The sequence below is a fragment of the Zalophus californianus genome, chromosome 14 (genome assembly GCF_009762305.2).
Source record: "Zalophus californianus isolate mZalCal1 chromosome 14, mZalCal1.pri.v2, whole genome shotgun sequence".
In the NCBI taxonomy this organism is placed as follows: Eukaryota; Metazoa; Chordata; class Mammalia; order Carnivora; family Otariidae; genus Zalophus; species Zalophus californianus.
The window spans coordinates 31,009,442-31,031,629 of record NC_045608.1 but is presented as its reverse complement, the minus strand read 5'-3'; the positions used below and the strand labels follow the sequence as shown (position 1 = coordinate 31,031,629).

At 38.0% G+C, this 22,188-nt stretch overlaps 1 protein-coding gene across 1 annotated transcript; it reads left to right on the top strand.

The window, feature by feature from the left end:
• Window positions 1-67: 67 nt before the first annotated feature.
• On the top strand, window positions 68-21,466 carry PSMG2 (proteasome assembly chaperone 2). The gene is made up of 7 exons (XM_027576311.1): window positions 68-254; window positions 3,671-3,842; window positions 7,986-8,044; window positions 11,834-11,952; window positions 12,830-13,003; window positions 20,158-20,278; window positions 21,145-21,466. Exons 1-7 carry the CDS (start codon window positions 198-200, stop codon window positions 21,235-21,237), a joined length of 795 nt encoding a protein of 264 aa, XP_027432112.1. The 5' UTR covers window positions 68-197; the 3' UTR covers window positions 21,238-21,466.
• Window positions 21,467-22,188: the final 722 nt, after the last annotated feature.

The following is a 22,188-nucleotide window of genomic DNA, read 5'->3' as shown; positions in this document are numbered from 1 at the left end:
ACCGGCAGATAGCTGGACGGGCCCTTCAGGACCCCACGCCGAGCCGCACGACGAGCCCCGCCCCGCCCCGCCCCCGTCGCTAGGGGCTCTGGGGACTCCGGCGCACAGACGCGGCGAGGCGCTCGCGGTTTTGCTTTTGCGCAGTCCTCGTTTCTCCCAGGCCCGCGCTCACCCCGTACTCCCACTTCTGTGCGACCATGTTCGTTCCCTGTGGAGAGTCGGTCCCCGACCTCACGGGCTACACCTTCCTAATGGTGAGTGCCCGCTTTCGCGAGCTCCGCGTGCCCGGCTTGGGGTGCTTCCTCTCGGGAGGCTCCCGGGGGTCCGCCACCGCCAGTCGAGGTGTTTCACCGGGCCTGGGACAGAGGACGGTACTTGCTTCTGCTTCAGGTTTTCAGCCTGCACCGAGGACAGGTTGTCGCTAGATGCTGCGCTTCAGATAAAATCTGTTGGCGCTCTCACCGAACGTTTCTGAGACTCGAGTTTGTAGTCTTCGTTGACTGTACAACGTAATGTGTTTGGTTATTACAGGTAACGTTGTACATAGGTTGTAGGGGGCATTTTTTATTATTATATCCTAGAAAATTTTTCTTCAGCTAGTATCAGAGCCAGTCTTAAGCTGGCAAGACTTTCTCATTAACTAGAAAGCTACAGGTAAGGTCATAAAAGTAATCTTAGGCAGTAGCTAACACACGGTTTTATTGCTCCTAAAATTGCCCATATTCAGTCACTGTTTCAATAAACATTCTGTACTCTAAAAATATTAAGACTAGGTCCTTGTCTTCAAGAAGTGTGTAGTCTAGTTGGAAACACACGTAAACCAATAAGGGCAATAAATGCTAGGATAGCACTTTGAAAAGGGTACGGAAGAACCCTAAGGCTTACTGGGAGAGGGAGGGACGTAGGGACCTGTTAAAGCTTTATGTGTGGAATGGGGGGGGACCCTCATAGATACAGAGAACAGACTGGTGGTTGCCAGAGGAGGGTGAGGATGGGGGCTGCTTGAAATGAAATAGATGAAGGCAGTTAAAAGGTACAAATCTCTAGTTATAAATAAGTCTTGGTGTATTGTACAGCATGGTGACTATAATAAACAATATTGTGTATTTGAAACTTGGTAAGAGAGTAGATCTTAAAAGTTCTCATTACAAGAGAAATTTGTAACTGTGGTTGATTGATGTTAAGTAAACTTATTGTGGTAATGTTTTCACAATATATACATATATCAAATTATGTTATCTACCTAATACTGATACAATGTTATATGTCGGTTATATCTCAGTTTTTTAAATGATGGTAATCACCTTGGGGCAATTCTCACCTTAATGATGCATGCAAGAAATATGAATGAATGTTAAAATTAGTGTGTGATAATGTACTGAAGGAAATTTTATATAATTTCAAAGTATCTCCCTGAAAAATATTTGTTGATCACAAAAGGGAAAGGTATCCTTGCAGGAGATGAAACATACATGTACCATATATTCCTGTGTTTACTTTGGGGAGAAGACTTGACATCAGAATGAGGCAAAATTGAGTCCCTGATGTCAGGAGGTTATCTTAGGACAAGGAAAGGGGGCTGTGGGCATGCTCTGAGAGCTAGTACAACCTGGATGGGGTCTTAGACTCGTTCTTGTTAAGGTAAGGAATTCAGGGCCTTGCTTGTTCATAGGCTGCAGCCATATCAGTTGACCTTGAGTCCAGACTTCTGCAGAGACAGCTAGTAAGGTACCTAGCAGAAGAAAAAAAAGAGAAAGATTCATAGGGAAAATAATGTCCAAAAGATTATTGGTGGTAACCTTGACAGTTACCAGTGAGTGGTGAAGGGAGGGAAGCCATATTGGAGTGGTTTGAATAAATGGAAGAAGGGATGGAGACATGTATATGTATGTATTTATCAATTCAGAGATAAAATTCCTGCTTATGTTTTAGTGGACAGCTAGGGAATTTTGTCTATGGAGAGACACCAAGAAGTGAGGCGGTAACTAGGGGAGTATGTGGGATCAAGGGAGGGTATTTTAGCAGAGTGTGGGATGGGGATGGGGTGGGAGGGTGGGGGTATTTTAGAAGGAAAGATTACAGCATGTGTATATGATGATGGGAAGAATCCAATAGTGAAGAAAATGTGGATGATATAGGAGAGTAAAGGTCTAAAGTAGCAAAATCCTTGAGAAGAGGAAAGGGAATTACAGGAGATAACCAGAAGGTTAGTAGATGAGAGCAATGAAAAGTGGGGGACCACCCTAAGAGACCCAGAAAAATAAGATGGTGGGGGGAAGCAGTTCCTAGAAGAATGCAAAGGAAGAGCTACATTACAGAGATACTTTGAAAATAGAATCAATGAAAATTAGACATGTATTAGATGTGGTTTGTAAGAGAAAAGGAAGAAGTTTCTTGGGTTAGGTAATCAGATGAGCAAGTGTTGCTCTTTTCTAAAATGCAAAATGTGAGGACAAGTTTAGGCAGAAGTTTAGTTTTGTACATGTTGAATATGCATTGCCTATGAGATAACCATGTGGACATAACCATTAGGATCTGAAGTTCAGGTAAATGTTTTGGGCTATAGATAGAGATTTGACAATTGGACTCTTTGAAGTTGTGGGGATAAATATGCGTGTGTGTTTAATGTGAAAAGAAGCTGACTCCAATCTTTAGGCACTAACAAAGCAAATGGAAGGATGACCCGAGAGGACTTTACCCTTGCTTTCCCACTGCTTGAAGTGTTTTTTTCCCCGGTCTTTGTGTGACTATCTTCCTTACATCTTTCAGGTCTGTGATTAACTGGTCAGCTGTAGAGTAATTGTTTTCATGATCACCCTATTTAAAATTGCAACCAACCACATACATATACACACTCTCACTTAATTTTTCTCCATAGCACTTACCACTGTATACAGGCATACCTCAGAGATATTGGGAGTTTGGTTCCAAACCACAGCAATAAAGTGAATATCACAATAAAGCAAGTCAGATGAATTTTTTGGTTTCCCAGTGCATGTGAAAGTTATGTTTACACTGTAGTCTATTAAGTTTACAATAGTATTATGTCTAAAAAGACAGTGTGCATACCTTAATTTTAAGATTTTATTGCTGGAGAATGCTGACCATCATCTGAGTTTTTAGTGAGTCATAATCATTGATTGCAGATACAATGATAAATATAATAATGAAAAAGTTTGAAATATTGAGAGATTTACCAAAATGTAACAGATGCAAAGTGAGCAAATGCTGTGGGAAAAATGGTGCTGATAGACTTCCTTGAGGCAGGATTGCCACAAACCTTCAATTTGTAAAAAACACATTCTCTTTGAAGTTCAGTAAAGTGAAGCATGTGTGCATTTCACTATTTTATTACATTAAATTATTCCCTCACTAGAATGGAAGCTCCACAAGGGCAGGAATTTTCATCGGTTTGTCTTACTGCGTTCCTAGTGCCTAGAGCAATGATTGACATGTAGTAAGTGTTCCATAAGTGTTAAACCAGTCGTCTCAAAAGTAGAGGAAGCCCCTGCTGACACCTCAGTTGCAGCTAATGAAAGAGTCTCTATCCAGCTATTATGTACCTGAGCATAACCATCCAAAAGTAGTCCTGTGATTATTGTCTTCTGTCTAAACTTTTAAAAGTGCTGCTAATTTTGATTTAATGAACATATATTTTTTGTTATTTCAGCCAGCAGTATCTGTTGGAAATGTTGGCCAGCTTGCAATGGATTTGATTATTTCTACACTAAATATGTGTAAGATTGGTTACTTCTATACCGATTGTCTTGTGCCGATGGTTGGAAACAATCCATATGCAACTGCAGAAGAAAATTCAACAGAACTCAGTATAAATGCTGAAAGTATGTAAGACTTAAGCCTGTTTTATTCTGTTATAAGGAAGAGTTGTTTTAAATTAGAAGTAGATTCTACAGATACTGTTTTATAGCAAACATGTACTTAGTGCCAGCTTTGTGCAGAATTTATGACCTAGTCACATCCTGTTCTCTTATATCTGGTTTTAGTTCTTAGCCTTTTCTAAATGGCAACTCCTATGACGACTGTACTTCTTTAACTAGAATTTGAGGTTTCCTTTTTTTTTTAATATAAGGTGTTTTTTTTCCTTCTTTTATCCTCAGTTTTAATTTCTGTTCTTTCTGGCAAGTATAAGCATCACTAATACCAAGGAAAAGGGAAAAGAATTCCACCGGGTTCAGTCCTCTATGTTTAACATGCGCTACTCCTTTCATATTATTATAGAATCCATAATAATGTAATATCAATAAGGCTCAGAGATAGAGTTGCCTAATACTACTAGTAGATGTAGGCTTTTCCCATGCCATAAATCATAATTTCTCATTAGGCCATCAAGCTTGATTAATTGGGGAACACAGTTGACATTATACTGACCCCTGTGTTTATAATGTGGTACTACCCTGAGTTAGTAGGGGAAAGCTATTGATCATGAGGCACAGGAGTATCCACTTGCTTTGATGGCAGGCTGCTCTGTTAGCCGCTCAGTTTTCTGTTTTCCATTTTAAAGTGAAAGCCACAGGTGGTAGAGTAGCATGAAAGACCATTGATGAGCTAAAAGACAAATGAACTTTTTTTTTTGTCCATCTTATTAATGGTGCCATTAGCTTGCAATAATGAAATAAACTTTCAAAATATAACCTTAAGGGGTGCCTGGGTGGGTCAGTCAGTTAAGCAGCTGCCTTCAGCTCAGGTCATGATCTCAGGGTCTGGGATCAAGCTGCACATCAGGCTCCTTGTTCAGCAGGGAGCCTGCTTCTCTCTCTGCCTGCCACTCCCCCTGCTTGTGCTCTCTCTCTCTCTCACAAATAAGTAAATAAAATCTTAAAAAACAAAACAAAACACCTTAATATTAAAATTGCTGCAGCAAAGATGACTCTGCTAACCCAAGACTGAATTTCAGTTATTGCCTTAAAGGATAAAGGACTGTAAATGGTAGAACTAGAATTTATGTACTTCCACTAATGATAACAACTGTCATTTTATTGAGTATTTCCTATGAGCTGAACACTGTGTTTAAATGTGTTAATTCATTTAATCTTCACAACTACTCTATGCGTAGTTTTATTGATGAGGAAACCATTGCACAGAGAAGTTAAGGTCACATGATTAATAATTGGTGTAACTGAGCTTCTAATCAAGGCTGTGGCCCCTGAGACCTGCCTCTTAAGCACCACACCACCCTGCTAATGCATCTTTACTCTAGGAGAAGACCTACTGGCTTTTCTTGGACAAAAACTTGCAGCAAGTCAATTGGATAAAGTCCTTTAATCCACTTTATTTTTTAAGATGAGGTATTTTAAAATAAATTGTAGACATCATGACATTCTATCTTCAAATATGCAAGTATGTATCTCTTAACATTTTCTTGTATAGCTAAAATACCATCACATTTAACAAAATTAGGAGTTTCTTAGTGTCTTCCTATACCCTATCATATTCACATTGTTCCAATTTACCCTAAAATGTCCTTTAAAGTTAGTTTGTCTAAACAAAGACCCATAGTAGTCATCTGATTATTGTGCCGCTGAAATTTGTTTTACTCTAGGAGCAGTCTCTTTTTTTTCCTTCTACATGAAACTGACTTACTGAGGAAAAAACTGGACCCATTGTCTTATCAGATGTCTCACCTGCTACGTTTAATATCTTTCTTGTGGTGTCATTTGGCTTGTTCCTCTAGTCTCTGTATTTTCTGTAACCGTATTTAGATCTAAAGGCTTTGTTAGGTTAAAGCTAAATATTTTGTGCCAGAATACATGAAAGGTGATGTTGGTTTCATATTGTATCACATCAGAAAAATAATGGGAAGCAGGATCTTAACAACAAAAAAGATTAGCATGATACACTGATAGAGAATATGAGCGTTGCTATTATAGGAGGTGGTGTATCTTACATTTGCTCACTCCCTACAGATCTATCTGTTCCTACTAGGTCTGTTGAATTGCACTAGATATGTATGTCAGAGATAGACTACAGGCCTGAATGGCCCACATCTTATTCCCTTTCCCCTAAATTTGTGCTCTTTTCCTTAATTCCTAACTTTCTGCTCTTGCCTCCTTTGTCCTGAACATACCTGGTAGTCACTAGACTTGCTGATGCAGCTTAGCCCCCAATCATACCACACAGGTCCAACAAGACACTCTCCCAAAAGACCTATAACTGGAGAGACATGAACTACTAAAGGATTTGCTGAAGTCTGGGTTATTTACAGTAACTAAAAGCCTAACTCAGCACAGGGGCCTAATCATGCCTCCAAGAGACTCCAGATTTCGTCCTTGGTTTATCTCAGAGCTTCTGGTTCTTGGACAGGGACATGTTAAACATGAGCAAAGTAGGATCCTTGTAGAATGTGATGAAGATTATGGATCCTTTTCCCAGAAGAAGAACACACACATTGACTCACAGAAAATTTTACATTTATTTTGCATGTTATCTTTCAGAAATTGCTAAAGAACACAAATGTGCCTATTTCAGAGATTTTAACATGTGGCCCAACATTCTCCTGCATTTTATTCTTTTTTTATTTATTTATTTGACAGAGAGAGACAGTGAGAGAGGGAACACAAGCAGGGGACTTGAGAGGGAGAAACAGGCTTCCTGCTGAACAGGGAGCCCCACGCGGGGCTCGATCCGAGGACCCTGGGATCATGACCTGAGCCGAAGGCAGATGCTTAATGCCTGAGCCACCCAGTTGCCCCATTCTTTCTTCTCTTACTAACTCAGCACAGGGGCCTAATCATGCCTCCAAGAGACTCCAGATTTCGTCCTTGGTTTATCTCAGAGCTTCTGGTTCTTGGACAGGGACATGTTAAACATGAGCAAAGTAGGATCCTTGTAGAATGTGATGAAGATTATGGATCCTTTTCCCAGAAGAAGAACACACACATTGACTCACAGAAAATTTTACATTTATTTTGCATGTTATCTTTCAGAAATTGCTAAAGAACACAAATGTGCCTATTTCAGAGATTTTAACATGTGGCCCAACATTCTCCTGCATTTTATTCTTTTTTTATTTATTTATTTGACAGAGAGAGACAGTGAGAGAGGGAACACAAGCAGGGGACTTGAGAGGGAGAAACAGGCTTCCTGCTGAACAGGGAGCCCCACGCGGGGCTCGATCCGAGGACCCTGGGATCATGACCTGAGCCGAAGGCAGATGCTTAATGCCTGAGCCACCCAGTTGCCCCATTCTTTCTTCTCTTAATCCCAATGAGTTTCACTACTCTCTAATGAGAAGAAGGGAGAATATCAGAAACTAAAAATATTTGTAAGAATTTTATTGGTCATAATGCCAGAAGTCTCCAGAGGCATACTTCTCTGGTTTTGCAATCACAGAAGAAAAATAATTTTTGGTATTTTCTTTTTTTTCTTTAAATTTTTATTGTTATGTTAATCACCATACATTACATCATTAGTTTTTGATGTAGTGTTCCATGATTCATTGTTTGTGCATAACACCCAGTGCTCCACACAGACGTGCCCTCTTTAATACCCATCACCAGGCTAACCCATCCCCCCACCCAATTTTTGGTATTTTCTTAACAGTTCTCTTGTCAGGGACGCCTGTGTGGCTTCGTTAAATGTCTAACTCTTGATTTTGATTCAGGTCATGATGTCAGGGTTGTGAGATCAAGCCCCACATTGGACTCCGCACTGGGCGTGGAGCTTGCTTAAGATTCTTTCTCTCCCTATGCCCCCGACCTCTAAAACAAATTAAAATAAGATAAACAAACCATTAACTTGTCAGAAATGAATCTCTTCCATAGAATAAAGCCCACAGGTACATTTTAAGATACTTCTAAAATGTTTTATTTTAACTGAATGATACAGTTCATATGTTTTATATTTAATTATTGAAAATATTAGGTATAAAAGTTCTTACAATTCAATTTAGTTTTTATGTTAGTATTTTCACTTGTATAACTCTATCATATTAAGTATCTTATGATTTCAATTTTTTGTCTTTGTAGTATATTCATTGCCTTCAAAGAAGCTAGTGGCTCTTCAGTTAAGATCCGTTTTTATTAAGGTTAGTATATTATATTTGTCTTTTTAAGATGATCAAAGTAAAATATGAGAAAATACTAAGTATTATTGAGAATTAAGATTCAAAACTCAATTTTGCTCTTTTTACTGTATGTACAGTTAAGAAAAGTCTGGTTCTATAGAGAACCAATCTTATAAAATTTCAGAGGTGTTACCATTATTTCATGATTATATTGAATTGGGACATATAGGGTGGGTCTTATATATTCTCTTCAGGTAGCATTGGTGAAAACATTTAAGCTTAGGAATATTTTTCGTTTACTCCATTTGTATCACATTTCAACCAGTGGCATGTATATTTAGATTTTGTATGTGTCAAAATAAATTCTGAATCTAACTTCTTTCCTCTTCCACGGCTACCAACCACTATTGTTCAAACCACTGCCTTCTCTCACGCTCCTGATTTTGTTCTTGACCACCCACTCCCACAAATACCTAACAGTCTGTTTGCAAATAGCACCACCAATGATCCTTTAAACCTAAATCAAACACATCACTTATCTCTCCAAACCCTCTGGTGGCTTCCTGTTTGACTCCCACTAAACTCACAGCCTTGCCTTGGCTTATCCTGGTTCTACCCCTGTCCTGGTATGGTACCCACTAGCCACATGTAGCTATTTAAATTTGGACTCATAAACTAAAAGTAAATAAAATTAAAAATTAGTTCCTCCTTCCCACTAGCCACATTTGAAGTTCTCCATAGTCACGTGGCAAGCAGCTGCCATAAAGAGCACTTCCATTATCACAGAGCATTCTCTTGGGCAGCTGCTCTGCCTAATCTAACTCCGAGCCATTCCTGTGTGCTCATTGCCTGTTTCCCTCTCTCACTCCCCCTACTTGAGCCACACTGGCCTCTCTGTTGTTCAGACAGAGTAAGCTAACTCCTGTCTCGGAGTCTTTACATTATTTTCCCTGCCTGGAGTACTTTTCCCCTAGATACCTAAATGGCTCATTTCCTTCAGTCCTTGCTTAAATGTTACCTCATCAGAAATGCCTTCCCTGACCACCCTTTCTATTGTCTTATCCTGGGGTGGTTTTCTTCACAGCTCCTCACTACTTGGCGTATCATGTATTTGTTTATCATCTACAACTAGTATAAAGTAAGTTTTCTGAGAGAAGTGATAATGTGTCATTCACTCTTTTATCCCCAACTTCTAGAACAGTGCCTAGCATGTAGAGAAGCACTTGGTAAATATTGGTTAAGTGGGTTAAGTACCAACTGTTCGGGAAGTCAGAAATATGTCAGCATTCCATAGGCTCTCCCCCATGCCCTATCCTAGTTATTATATTGTGTAAATGGAATCTTATGGTATGTACTTTATGTCTAGCTTCCTTTACTAAACCTTCTATTTGTGAGGTCTGTCCATGTTGTTCCAAGGAGAGGTATTTTGTTCATTCTCCACCTCTGTGGGATTCTGTTATATAAACAAATGATAATTTATCCATTGTACTGTTAATGGAACATTAGATTTTTTCCAGTTTGAGATGACTGTGAATAATGCTATGATTATTTTAATATTTACATTAGAATCACTCTTTACTTTTTTTAGTTAATAATATACTCAAAATTTTGCAGTGAGAGTTGCTAATATTTCTACATTATGCCATGCATGTGGCTTTTCTGTTCTCTTCTTAATACTTGGGTAAGTTCAAGAATTAAGATAGGCAAAAAAAAAATGCCTAATGAAATATTTGGTAGGTGGAAATAGTGACTTCAAACTAGCAAATATTTATTGAACATGGATTTTTGCACCAATATGGCTATGAGTAATAAGTATATACACACATACATACACATACATATATATACATAAATATATACATATATACACACGTATATATATGCCACACACACACACCTATAATCAACAATCTGATAAAGTAGGTACTAACATTATCCTCATTTTACAAATGAGGAAAACTGGAACACAGAAAGATTAAGCAATTTCCCTGAGACACACGGTCTGTGTAGGAGGTAGAGCCAGCATTCTAGACCAGGCAGCTTGACTCCAGAGCCTGCCTCTCTTAATCATACTCTACCACCTTCCTGTTTTAAAAGCTAGCTATTTCTTATCTGCATTTTAAATTCTATTGAATAATTTTATTAACAGTCTGTGAAGTTTCCATGAAGTGAGTTTTTCTCCCCAAAATTTCATAACCCACTTTCCAGATTAAACAGCTGTTAACATTTTGCCACACCTGCTTGATCTACTCTCTTTGCGTGTGCATGCACACAGTTTCCTTCTGCCAAAGATTCCAAAAGTAGGCTACTGATGTCATGATATTTTACCCGTAAATACTTCAGCATGAATCTTTCAAGAATAAGGATATTCTCCTTCACAATCACAGCAGCATTATCTAAGAAAATCAGCATTTAATGAATTACATAGTAGTATCATGAGACATACTCAAATTTCCCCAGTTGTCCCTAAAATATTCTTTTTTTAATTTTATTTTTTTATGTTAATCACCATACATTACATCATTAGTTTTTGATGTAGTGTTCCATGATTCATTGTTTGCATATAACACCCAGTGCTCCATGCAGAACGTGCCCTCTTTAATACCCATCACCAGGCTAACCCATCCCCCCACCCCCTCCCCTCTAGAACCCTCAGCTTGTTTCTCAGAATCCATAGTCTCTCATGGTTCGTCTCCCCCTCCGATTTCCCCCCCTTCATTTCTCCTTTCCTACTTTTTTTTTTTTTAACATATAATGTATTATTTGTTTCAGGGGTACAGGTCCGTGATTCATCAGTCGTACACAATTCACAGCGCTCAACATAGCACATACCCTCCCCAATGTCTATCACCCAGCCACCCCATCCCTCCCACCCCCCACCACTCCAGCAACGCTGTTTGTTTCCTGAGATTAAGAATTCCTCATATCAGTGAGATCATATGATACTTTTCTTTCTCTGATTATTTCGCTCAGCATAATACCTTCCAGTTCCATCCACGTCATTGCAAATGGCAAGATTTCATGGGTTTTTTGATAGCTGCACAATATTCCATTGTGTATATTTACCACATCTTCTTTATCCATTCATCTGCTGATGGACATCTTGGCTCTTCCCATAGTTTGGCTATTGTGAACGTTGCTGCTATAAACATTGGGGTGCACATACCCCTTCGGATCGCTACATTTGTATCTTTGGGGTAAATACCCAGTAGTGCAATTGCTGAGTCGTAGGGTAGCTCTATTTTCAACTTTTTGAAGAACCTCCATACTGTTTTCCAGGGTGGCTGCATAACATATTCTTCAGTTCTGGATCCAATCAAGTTTCACATGTTACATTTGACTATAATATCTTTTTAGTTGGTAGCTGTTGATGTAGAAGTGGCCTCCTCCTCTTTCTGTTCTTCACAATATTGACTCCTTTGAGGATTAGTGCCAGATTTTCAGCATCCTAGGTTCACCTAATTATTTCCTGGTCATGTTCAGATCAGAAATTTCTAGCAAGAACATCCCCTAGATATCCATGTGATAGTTTTTAAGTAATGATAGATTACTTAGAGAACTGGGAAATTTTCCCTTGTCAGTCAGAATTTTTTTGAAATCTAGATTCCTCATGATTTATTTCTTAATTGTAAAGATACAATAAAAAATTCCTTGCTCTTCATCCCCCATCTTCACTTTAAGGACAGTAAATGGATCTAAAAATAATTATGATTTTATATAAGGTCGATAAAATATTTCATAGAATACTCTTATTATATGCTAAGATCTAACTTTTAGACTTTCTTTTTATTCTTTCAATGGTATACAAAGTATAAATCAAAGCCATTCTGTGAAAAACTGCTTTCCTGGGTGAAAAGTAGTAACTGTGCCAAAGTTATTGTTCTTTCAAGCAGTCATTCATATCACCGTAATGATCTACAGCTTCGCAGGTATGTTTTTGCCTTTGAAAAATTTTGTTATGATTTACACAGTACTATGATGGTATCTCTGTTAAAAAGCTAAAATAAGTTTTAAAAGCCATGTATATCTTTGCCTCCCCTCTCTGGAATTTAGAAAGAAGATAAAAGAAAGTCAAGAGACAGGAGGGAGTATGGTTAGGTAGTCCTATGGTTGGGGCAGAAGGAAGGCTTTGGTGTGAAGATAGAGATGTTTCTGGAACTGTGCTTCGATTGGTATTGTGTGTGGCGACATCACAGAGCCTAGGTGATGAAGAGAAAGAGAGAGGGTACCTAAGATTCATCGGATGATAATTTTTTGGAAGATTGGATTCACATTTCTATTTACTTCTATTTAGTTGGCCATCAGAGAAATCCATTTGCCTTTAAGTATAACTCCCAGGCATGTCAGACTGAATTCCTAAATAGTAGGCAAAACATCCAAGAGATAGAAATATAAACTATTTATTTCATTATCATTTATGCACCAAAAAGTCATGATGAAGAAACATTAGCCAAGACTAACCTTTCAAAATTGGAGCTAATTTTTAGTAATCTCACAAATAGATCTAACATGTCTAGGAATCTCACAAAAGGCCTCATGGCCAGAAGGGAGCATAGGTGTGGGAAATAGGTTATCTCCATGATGGCCTTGCCTTAGTTTAAGTTGGCCTGTGTCTTTATACTGTCCCCTAAGTATGTAAATAGCAAGCCAGAGTAATATTTTTACATGTTATTCCATAGACTGCTGAAACTTGTGCTTTGCTTTAGCAACAGAATATAGAGAGAACAAACATTTGCTTTAAAAACTTGCCTTAATGTTCTTATTTATTGTGGGTTTTTAGAAAGTTAATTATATGATTGCTTCTAGTACTCCCTTCAGATACCTACTCACACCTTTTGTGCAAAAAAGTGTTCAAACTAAAATAATGAGCCTTAACTGGGAAGAAATGGAAAAAAGCCCATGCATTCCTGAAATAGATGATTCTGAGTTTTGTATTCGTATTCCTGGAGGAGGTATCACAAAAACAGTCTATGATGAAGGGTGAGTTTGTTTGTCTGTTTGTTCATTTGTTCTCCACCTTATTTAAAAATAAAAGTAAGAGGGTGCCTGGCTGGCTCATTCAGAAGGGCATGCAACTCTTGATCTCAGGGTAATGTGAGTTTAAGCACCACATTGGGCATGGAGCCTACTTTTTTAAAAAATAGTGGAAAGTAAGATAAGTGAAGATAAGACTTGAAATTTAGTCTTAGGAACATTGGTTCCTAAAAAACCATATTTAACGCTTTATAATGTGCAGCATGTTAAGGATCCTGATACTCTATGCAACCGCTACAATCAATCGTTTTTTTAATTATGGTAAGATATATGAAACATTAATGTAACCATTCTTAAGTGTACAATTAATTGCTGTTAATGAGTTCACAGTGTTGTATACCAGTCACCAACTATCTGCTTTCAGAACTTTGTCATTGTTCTAAACAGAGAATCTGTGTTTATTCAATAATAACTCCTATTTAGTTCTGCAAAATCCATACTAATGTCCTCACCTTCATTTCTGATTTTAGTAGTTTGAGTCTTTTTTTATTCTCAGTTCTGTTGATCTTTTCAAATAACCAACTTTTGGTTTTATTGATTTTTCTCTCTTGTTTAACTGTTCTCTATTTTATTTATCTCTAATCTTCATTATTTCCTTCCTTCTGCTAACTCCAGATTTAGTTTGCCTTTATTTTTGTAGTTCCTAAGTGTAAACTTAGGTTATTAATCTGTGAAATTTCTTCTTTTTTAAAATATGCATTTGTAGCTCTAACTTTCCCTCTAAAACTGCCTTAGCTGCATCTCTTAAGTTTAGCATGTTGTGTTTTCATTTTCATTCACCCCTAAATTTTCTAATTTACCTTGTGATTTCTTCTTTGACCCATTAGTTGTTTGAAACTGTGTTGTTTAATTTCCACATGTTTGTGAATTTTCCAGTTTTCCTTCCATTACTGATTTCTAGTATCATTCTTTTGTGATTGAAAAAGACACTTTGTATGATTTTAATCTTTTTCATTTATCAGGTCTTATTTTGTGCCCTACCAAAGGTCTGTCCTGGAGAACGGTCCGTACGCACTTGAGAAAAATGTGTATTCTGTTTTTGTTGAGTGGGGTGTTCTGTAGATATCTGTTAGGTCTAATTGGTAATTCTGTTTCCTTCTCAGTCTTTTCCATCCATTATTGAATGTAGGCTGTTGAAGTCTCCAACTATTATTATAGCACTGTGTCTAGTTCTCCCTTCAATTCTGTCAATGTTTGCTTCATATATTTTGGGGCTCTTGTTTTGTGAATATCTTTATATTTGTTATGTCTTCTTGGTGAATTGGCCCTTTTATCAATGTATAATAGCCTTCTTGGTCTTTCATAACAGTTTTTGACTTAAAGTCTATTTTGTCATATTTGCCATCCTGCTCTCTTGGTTACTTTTATATGGAATATCTTTTTCCATCTTTTCACTTTCAAACTGTGCGTGTCCTTATATTCAAAGTAAGTCTCTTATAGATAGTACATAATTGGATCATGTTTTTAATCCATTCTGCCAATCTCTTTTGATTAGAGAGTTTAATCCATTTGCATTAAAAGTAATTACTGATGAAGGACTTGTCATTTTGCTATTTGTTTTCTGTATATCTTACAGCTTTTTTGTTCTTCATTTCCTCCTTTACTGCCTTCTTTTGTGCTTGGTTGATTTTTTATAGGGACATCTTTTGATTGTCTTCACATTTTCTTTTGTGTATATTCTGTAGATACTTGCTTTGTGGTTTCCATGGTGATCGCATGTAACATTCTAAAATTATAACAGTCTAATTTGAGTTGATACCAATTTCACTTCAATTGCACACAAAAACTACTCCCATGCACACTGCCTCCCCCAACCCATTATGATTTTGTTGTCACAAATTATATCTTTCTATATTGTGTGCCCAATAACAGATTTATAGTTATTTGGGGGCATTTTTCTTTTAAATACAGTCACTCTTGATTAGTCTTTGGGAATCATGAACTTTCAGAAGGCAAGTGAAAGTAAAGGTGGAAATTAGAAAGAGATTTTTTTTTCTTTTAGCCCCTTTTTGTAAATTGATTTATATGACTTATGTGATGGCCCAGCCTGCCATCAGATTTGTAGACATTTACACTGTCCCCATTTTTGCCTGCCCTTAGCTTCCTGTCTCATACGACCAGAGGCTAAGTCTGGGGCTAAACAGTATGCCTTGCTGTATGCTTCAACTGGCTCTGACTCTTCCTTCTTGCCAGGAGTTGATGTGCCTGGTGGGTTCATGGAAGAGAGAGCCGACGGTTATGAAAAGGGGGAGGGGCAGCATTTAGAGGGTGGCATCTGCTGCTTCTCAAGCTCATATAGTCTACTCCCTGCTCTCCCATGAGGAGAGATGAATAAGGAGCATCTTGTGCCGCCAGTGGTGGCTTTAGAGAATTGGGCAGAGCTAACCAAGAAAAAATTTAAATATGTCCCCGCCGTCATTGCTCAAAGTCAACCAATAAATCTGCTTCCTCAACATAATACATTTCAAGAGTGTCAACCTAGCCTTGCCAAACAGAATGACTGGTTTGCTTGCTCTAAAATCTACATTGTGACTTCTGCATGACCCAAAGAAGTCATAATAGAAATATAAATAGTAGTCATGGTAATAGCAAATTAAGTGCCTGGTACTGCTCTCTGCACTTTACATGTATTAAATTATTTAATTCTCATAATAAGCTCATAGGTATGTATTACTGTTAACTACATGTTATAAATAAGAAAATTGAAGAGCAACAAGATGAAATAACTGCTAAAAGCCATGTGGGTAATCTGGCAGAGCCAGGGTTCAAACCTAGGCACCTGGCCCCAAATCCTGCACTTTTAACCACTTCATTCTAGAGCTAGGATTCATGGTTCAGGATCACAGTGAGTTTTATTCTCTGTCTAAAAGGTGAACTTGTTTCTTGTTATTTGTAATTATTTTTGCCCCTCCTTCTTTCCAAAATATTCAAGCCTTCTCTGTGAGAAAGGATACAGGCATTTCAGCTTGTTTTCCCAGTACAGCTTGTTTTTTCTGTCTCTGGCCGTACTTGTGTACCATTTCAGCTTTCTCTTTTTCCCTGAAAACCTACTCTGGTCCTATTAAAACCATCATTTCTTCCCATTTTTCTTTTTTTTTCTTAGTCTGTCATTTGTGTTTTTAGTTTTTTTCTATCTAGTTTATTCCCCGTAATATAAAATATCACTTCAACTATTCTTTTGGTGGAAGCCCTGGCTACCTAATCATTCTCTGCACCTTCCCTACAGACCACCAGCTTTCAGTCCTTCTCGTGCTTCATTCAGGCCACATCATTTATAGCCTAGACTGCTGTTAGTCTGATTGGACTGCCATAACAAAATACTGTCCGCAGGGTGACTTAAACAAAGAAATGTATTTATTCACAGTTCTGCAGGCTAGAAGTCTGAAATCAGGAAGCCAGCATGGTTGGGTTCTGGTGAGGCCCCCCTTCCTGGCTTGCAGATGGCTACCTTCTGGCCATATCCTTACATGGCAGAGAGAGACCTCTCTTTCCTTCTCTCCTTACAAGGCCACAGTCCTGTCAGATTAGGGCCTCTGTCTTATGACTTGGTTTAATCTTAATTACCTGCAGAGATCCTATCATCAGATATAGTCACATTGGGGGTTAGGGCTTCAATTTTGGAGGGACATGGGTTTGGTCTATAGCAGCTGCTCTCAAGATCTTTTGATTGATTCCCCCTGCCTCCTCCATTCTCACTCACTCTGCTCCAGCTTGAGTGTTGCTCGAATTAAAATTCAAAACTGATCACAACATCCCCTGAGTAAAGTCCATCAGCAGTTTTACTTGCTGTGTGCAGAATCTGGTTCATACTCCTTAAGGTGCCACACAAGGCCCTGCCAGATTTCCTTGCCTCGCTCATTCCTTGGTGCCCTGGACTCCAGCTGAACGACTAGCAGTCAGTTTCCTAAAAGCTGTCTCATTCTTCCTCCCCTTGTCCCATGTACTTTTCTCCTCTTATCTACCTTGCAAAAACGAACCCAGTTTCCAGGAGTCACCTCACAGCACTCCTTGTGTCCTGACTTGCTTCTCCCTTCTGCACAAGGAATTTACTACTCTCTGCATTCCCACAGCTCACTGCTCCTTCACACCGACTTCTTAGTTCTTTACAAATCAGTTTACTTTTGCTTTCGATTTTGTTAGAGTTATGATAGCAGACTTGCCATCTTGCCATCAACAACTGCAAATTGGACAAAATTAATGAAACAACTTTTTCAGACATTGGATAGCAAAACAGCACACAGTTGTGATTCCTGAGAGAAGGCAAATAAGTCCTACAATTGCCCCAGCTTTCTGCTTGCAGATACTTTGTGGACTACAACACAAGGGGAGGGAACCGGAGGAGAGCGGTCTTGCTAAGTTGAGAAGACAGATACCATGGTTGGGGAATGCTAGGACACCTGGAATGAACAAGGCAGAGGACCAGAGAAAGGCTATTCAAGAAGAGCCTTAGGGGGTCTCCCTGAGTCTTTGTCAGAATTCTGAGCCACACATGTGTAGGGTAAAACTCCATGAGACCAAAAGAATAACTTCTGGGTAGCTGTAAACTTGCTCACAGAGTTAACAATGATAGCAAAATATTATAAAAGTTAGACGTACTTATCATAGAACATTTGGAAAATGTAGAATAGTCCAAAGAAATAATACTTTACAATACTCAGTTCTGTCACCCAGAGGTAACTACCACTACTAATTTTTCATTTGTTCTCTTCTCAGCTCCTTTAAAATACATTTCAGTTGAATGTGTGTACCTGCAAGATGCATCAACTCTAATTTAAACTTTAGAGTTCATCTTATTTAAAAATGTTTCTCACAAAATCAGTTTTCTTTTAATTTTCTAATGCAAATCTTTTCATTTATAATCAAACCCATGTTTAATGTTCAGTGCAATTATATTCACTTCAATAAAGAATTTTTGAAATTGAGAAAAAAGCCATTTTTGCTAAATTTTTTGTAACATATATTTTGCCTTCCCATTATGAGAACAAATATATATTCTGATCTCTGGAAAAGATAATATTAGTTACTCTAATGATAAGTGGTGGCAGTGGTGTGGCTGGCCTGAAATCCCTTATACTTAATTGGAATCAAAGTACATTTATAATTTAATAATGGATATATCTCATGTGCTAGATTTTAATGTCACAGAAAGTAATATAATTAGCCACTCTCCACTTTCCATTTTTACAGAGAGCACCAGAGGATGCTATTAAAACTCTTAATGCTACTCTTCGTGTTACAAACTAGTAGTGGAGGCACTGTAAATTCAAGACATACCCCTGCATTTTTTAACCTAGAGTCTTGAAAATAAAGGCACACCCAGGGAAGCTAGCCTCCTCTAGGCAGGAGCCATTTCTAAGGCTACCATAGCATGAATGTTTAGGAACTAGAATCTTCTGAGTCATCACAGCTCATAGTGCTACCATACAAAGCTTGAGAGCCCCTAAGATACTCGAGAATTACATGGTGAGATGATGTAACTAGTGCTAACAACTTCCGATTTCTAATATTTACTTTAGAGAGGGAGCATGCAAGCAGGAGTGGGGGGGGCAGAGGAAAAGGGAGAGAGAGAATACCAAGCAGACTCCACCTCAGTGTGGAGCCCAGTGAGAGGCTGAATCTCACGACCCTGAGATCATGACCTGAACTGAAATCAAGAGTTGGACACTTAGCCACCTGAGCTACGCAGGCACCTGGACCAATTTCTGATATATAGAGACTGAGATGCTATGGTAGGCTCTCCTGGTACATCTGAGACTTCTGAACCTACCTCTCAGAGTCTTCTCCACGTCTAAAATCCCTTGCTTAGAAAACCAACCCACCTTTATTTCTGTAGCTCTCTGTCAGTCACGTGCTCTCAAGTTTTGGCCTGAAATTTTTCTCATACTTCTTGGTTTTAGGATATTAGAAATAATTTTTGCTTTTGTTGGCAAACAGGAAGCTTTTTGCATTGACTTATCTCCATCTCATCACTAGCTTGAGGCATTTATAGCATACTGTTAAGAGACTTTTGGAGTCTGAAAGACCTGGGTTTAAGTCCCACCTCTGCCACTTCATAGATATAGAACTTTGAGTATGTTAACTACACTTCAAACCCTTTAAACTTCAGTTACTTCATCATTATAGCTAGCACATACATAGTATTGACTATATGTTGGGCACTGTTTTAACCACTTTGCCTCTTCTGCCTCCTTTACACCTCCCAACAACCTGTGAGGTAAGTTCTGTTGTGCTCCCTCTTTTACAAATGAGACACACGGAAGTTCTAAGTAACTTGCCCAACATGTCTGGTAAGTGGCAGAGCTAGAATTTGAATCCAGGCATTCTGTCCATGTTCTATTCCAAATTGATTCAGTTATAAAATGGAGATAATTATAATGTCCTCAAGAATTATAGGGATTGAACGATAAAATATGCAGATAGTGCTTAGCACATAATAAATCACTCAGTAGGTGGAATCTGTAAGAAGTAATATAGTAAAGGGGCACCTGGGTGGCTCAGTCAGTTAAGTGTCTGTCTGCGACTCAGGCCTTGATCCTGGGGTCCTGGGATCCAGCCCCATGTCGGGCTCCCTGCTCAGTGGGGGGCCTCCTTCTCCCTCTCCCTGCACTCCCGCTTATGCTCTCTCTTGCTATCTCTCTCTCTCTCTCTCTAATAAATAAATAAATAAATATCTTTTTTAAAAAAAGTAATAGTACAGTTTTCCCTTTATCAATTCCACAGTTTTCCTTCACTGTTTTAGGTTATTAGTAACAAGGGTGTTATTTTCTTTCAGTCTCTTTGCTATGGTGCTTCTGAAAATCACTATCTTCTACAGCAGATTTGGGAAGTAGAACATATTTCAGTGGAGATGGTTTTTCATGCACTCTTGGATGAGACGCAAACTTGCATATGCCCAGAGTGGGCATTACGTGGCTTCTAGTCCTGTCCCCACAAGTAGCATATATCTGGAGCAAAGGGGGATAAATAAGTGAGCTTATTATGTGGCATCTTCTCCTTTCCTAAAACCTGGCAGATTGTCTTAGCTATAAAAACAGACACAGATGGAATCAGCATCTTGTATCAATAGAAGAATACTTAATTATTCTCTGTATTTGTTGTAGCTGTTCTAAAGAAATCCCAATGATGGTTCTGCTGAAATTTGTTTCAGAAGGAGACAATATCCCAGATGCATTAGGTCTTGTTGAGTATCTTAATGAATGGCTTCAGATAATCAAACCATGTGTAAGTGTTACTACACTTTAAGCCTCTGATTTCTCTGGTTATGTATTTATAAACTTGCATTTTTTATTCTATATAAGTAGACCAAATAAGTGAAAGTTTGTTAAGTATAGATACATCTTTATATAAAATTTAGAGTTCAGTTGAGCTTTTGAAAAGAAAAGAGGGCATTTAACCAACCAGTTGTCTACAGTTGTTTCATTGACTGATTTTCCAGAAAGGAAAACCATAAGTACTTCATTATATTAATTGTTCATGTTGCATTAATTATACCAGACATATTCTTAGAAAAATAAACAAATTTCTTTAGAATTCAGGACTTTTTTTAAGGAAAGCAAAACCTATTTATGTGAGCAATACTATGTATTGAATGTGCATTATAATTAAAATACTTTTCTGTATTATGAGGGAAAAGCATTACACCCAGGGAAATCAGTTAACTTTTAGTCATAATAGAAGTACCATAATGATATGATAGGTACTGTCTTTTTAATTCATGCTTTTGCTAGGAACAAATTGATAAAAATCACACAGCACTGATTTTTATTATTATTATTATTATTATTATTATTATTATTATTACTTAAACCCTGTTCCTTTCAAATATGATTTTACTTGATGGACTCCATAGCCTTCTGGCATAATTTTATGATTTGGAACTTAAGGAAATTTATCTTCAATTAACATAGAGACAAATTTATTGCTTTGTTTTTCCTTACAGTAAAACTCAGCTAAAAATGTCAAACCCAAAAAGAGCAAAAACTAACAAACAAAAAACTAGAGAAGGGCGAGTTTTATGCGACTTAAATGCTAAAAGGAGATTTGGTCATAAAATTGAAGGATTAAAGTATTTTGTTCTTCACTTACAGGGTGATGACCCCACAGCATCTGCCTTGAAGTGGAAAATGCCAAGTTCATGGAGATTACTTTTTGGTAGTGGTCTACCCCCTGCGCTTTTTTGATCTTTTCTCAGTTTTATACCTTATGTCCCAAGACACTTATTACCAACACAACTGTTAAAGAACTATATAAAAAGTTATATTATCTGAGAATGTATTAGAAAATAAATCTTTACTTTTCACAAAAAATCTCAAAATGGATTAACAAATGTTCTTTTGCCATGCTTTTCACTGTATTCAAAAAATGTAAATTTTGTACAATAAAATATTTCCGAAGTAATTTTGTCTGAAATGTCTTTTTTTTTTAACTCAGACTTCTGTATTAGTTTCCTGTTTCTGCTCTAATAAATTACCACAAACTTAGTAGTTAAAACAACACAATTTATTATCCTGCAGTTCTGGAAGTCAAAAGTCCAAAAATAGTAGAAGAATACTTAATTATTCTCTGTATTTATAGTAGCTATTCTTTTTTTTTTTAAAGATTTTATTTATTTATTCATGAGAGACAGAGAGAGAGGGAGAGAGAGAGAGAGAGAGAAGCAGAGGGAGAAGCAGGCTCCCAAGGAGCAGGGAGCCCGATGCGGGACTCGATCCCAGGACCCTGGGATCATGACCTGAGCCGAAGGCAGACGCTTAACCATCTGAGCCACCCAGGCACCCTATAGTAGCTATTCTAAAGAAATCCCAGTGGTGGTTCTGCTGAAATTTGTTTCAGATGAGACAATATCCCAGATGCATTAGGTCTTGTTGAGGATCATTTTTTTTTTTTAAGATTTATTTATTTATTTTAGAGAGTGAGTGAGGGGAGGGACAGAGGGTGAGGGAAAGGGAGAATCCTCAAGCAGACTCCCAGCTGAGCACAGAGCCCGATGCAGGCCTTAATCCCAGGACCCTGAGATCATGACCTGAGCCAAAATAAAGAGCTGGCCATTTAACCAACCGAGCCACCCAAGTGCCCCTGGTCTTCTTGAGCATCTTGAAGAATGGCTTCAGATAATCCACTGGGCTAAAATA

Coding starts and splice junctions, on each gene's coding strand:
- PSMG2 (XM_027576311.1), top strand. CDS start 198: ATGTTCGTTCCCTGTGGAGAGTCGGTCCCCGACCTCACGGGCTACACC. Junction 3,843..7,985: donor ACTCAGTATAAATGCTGAAA/GTATGTAAGACT, acceptor TTGTCTTTGTAG/TATATTCATTGCCTTCAAAG. Junction 11,953..12,829: donor AATGATCTACAGCTTCGCAG/GTATGTTTTTGC, acceptor GATTGCTTCTAG/TACTCCCTTCAGATACCTAC.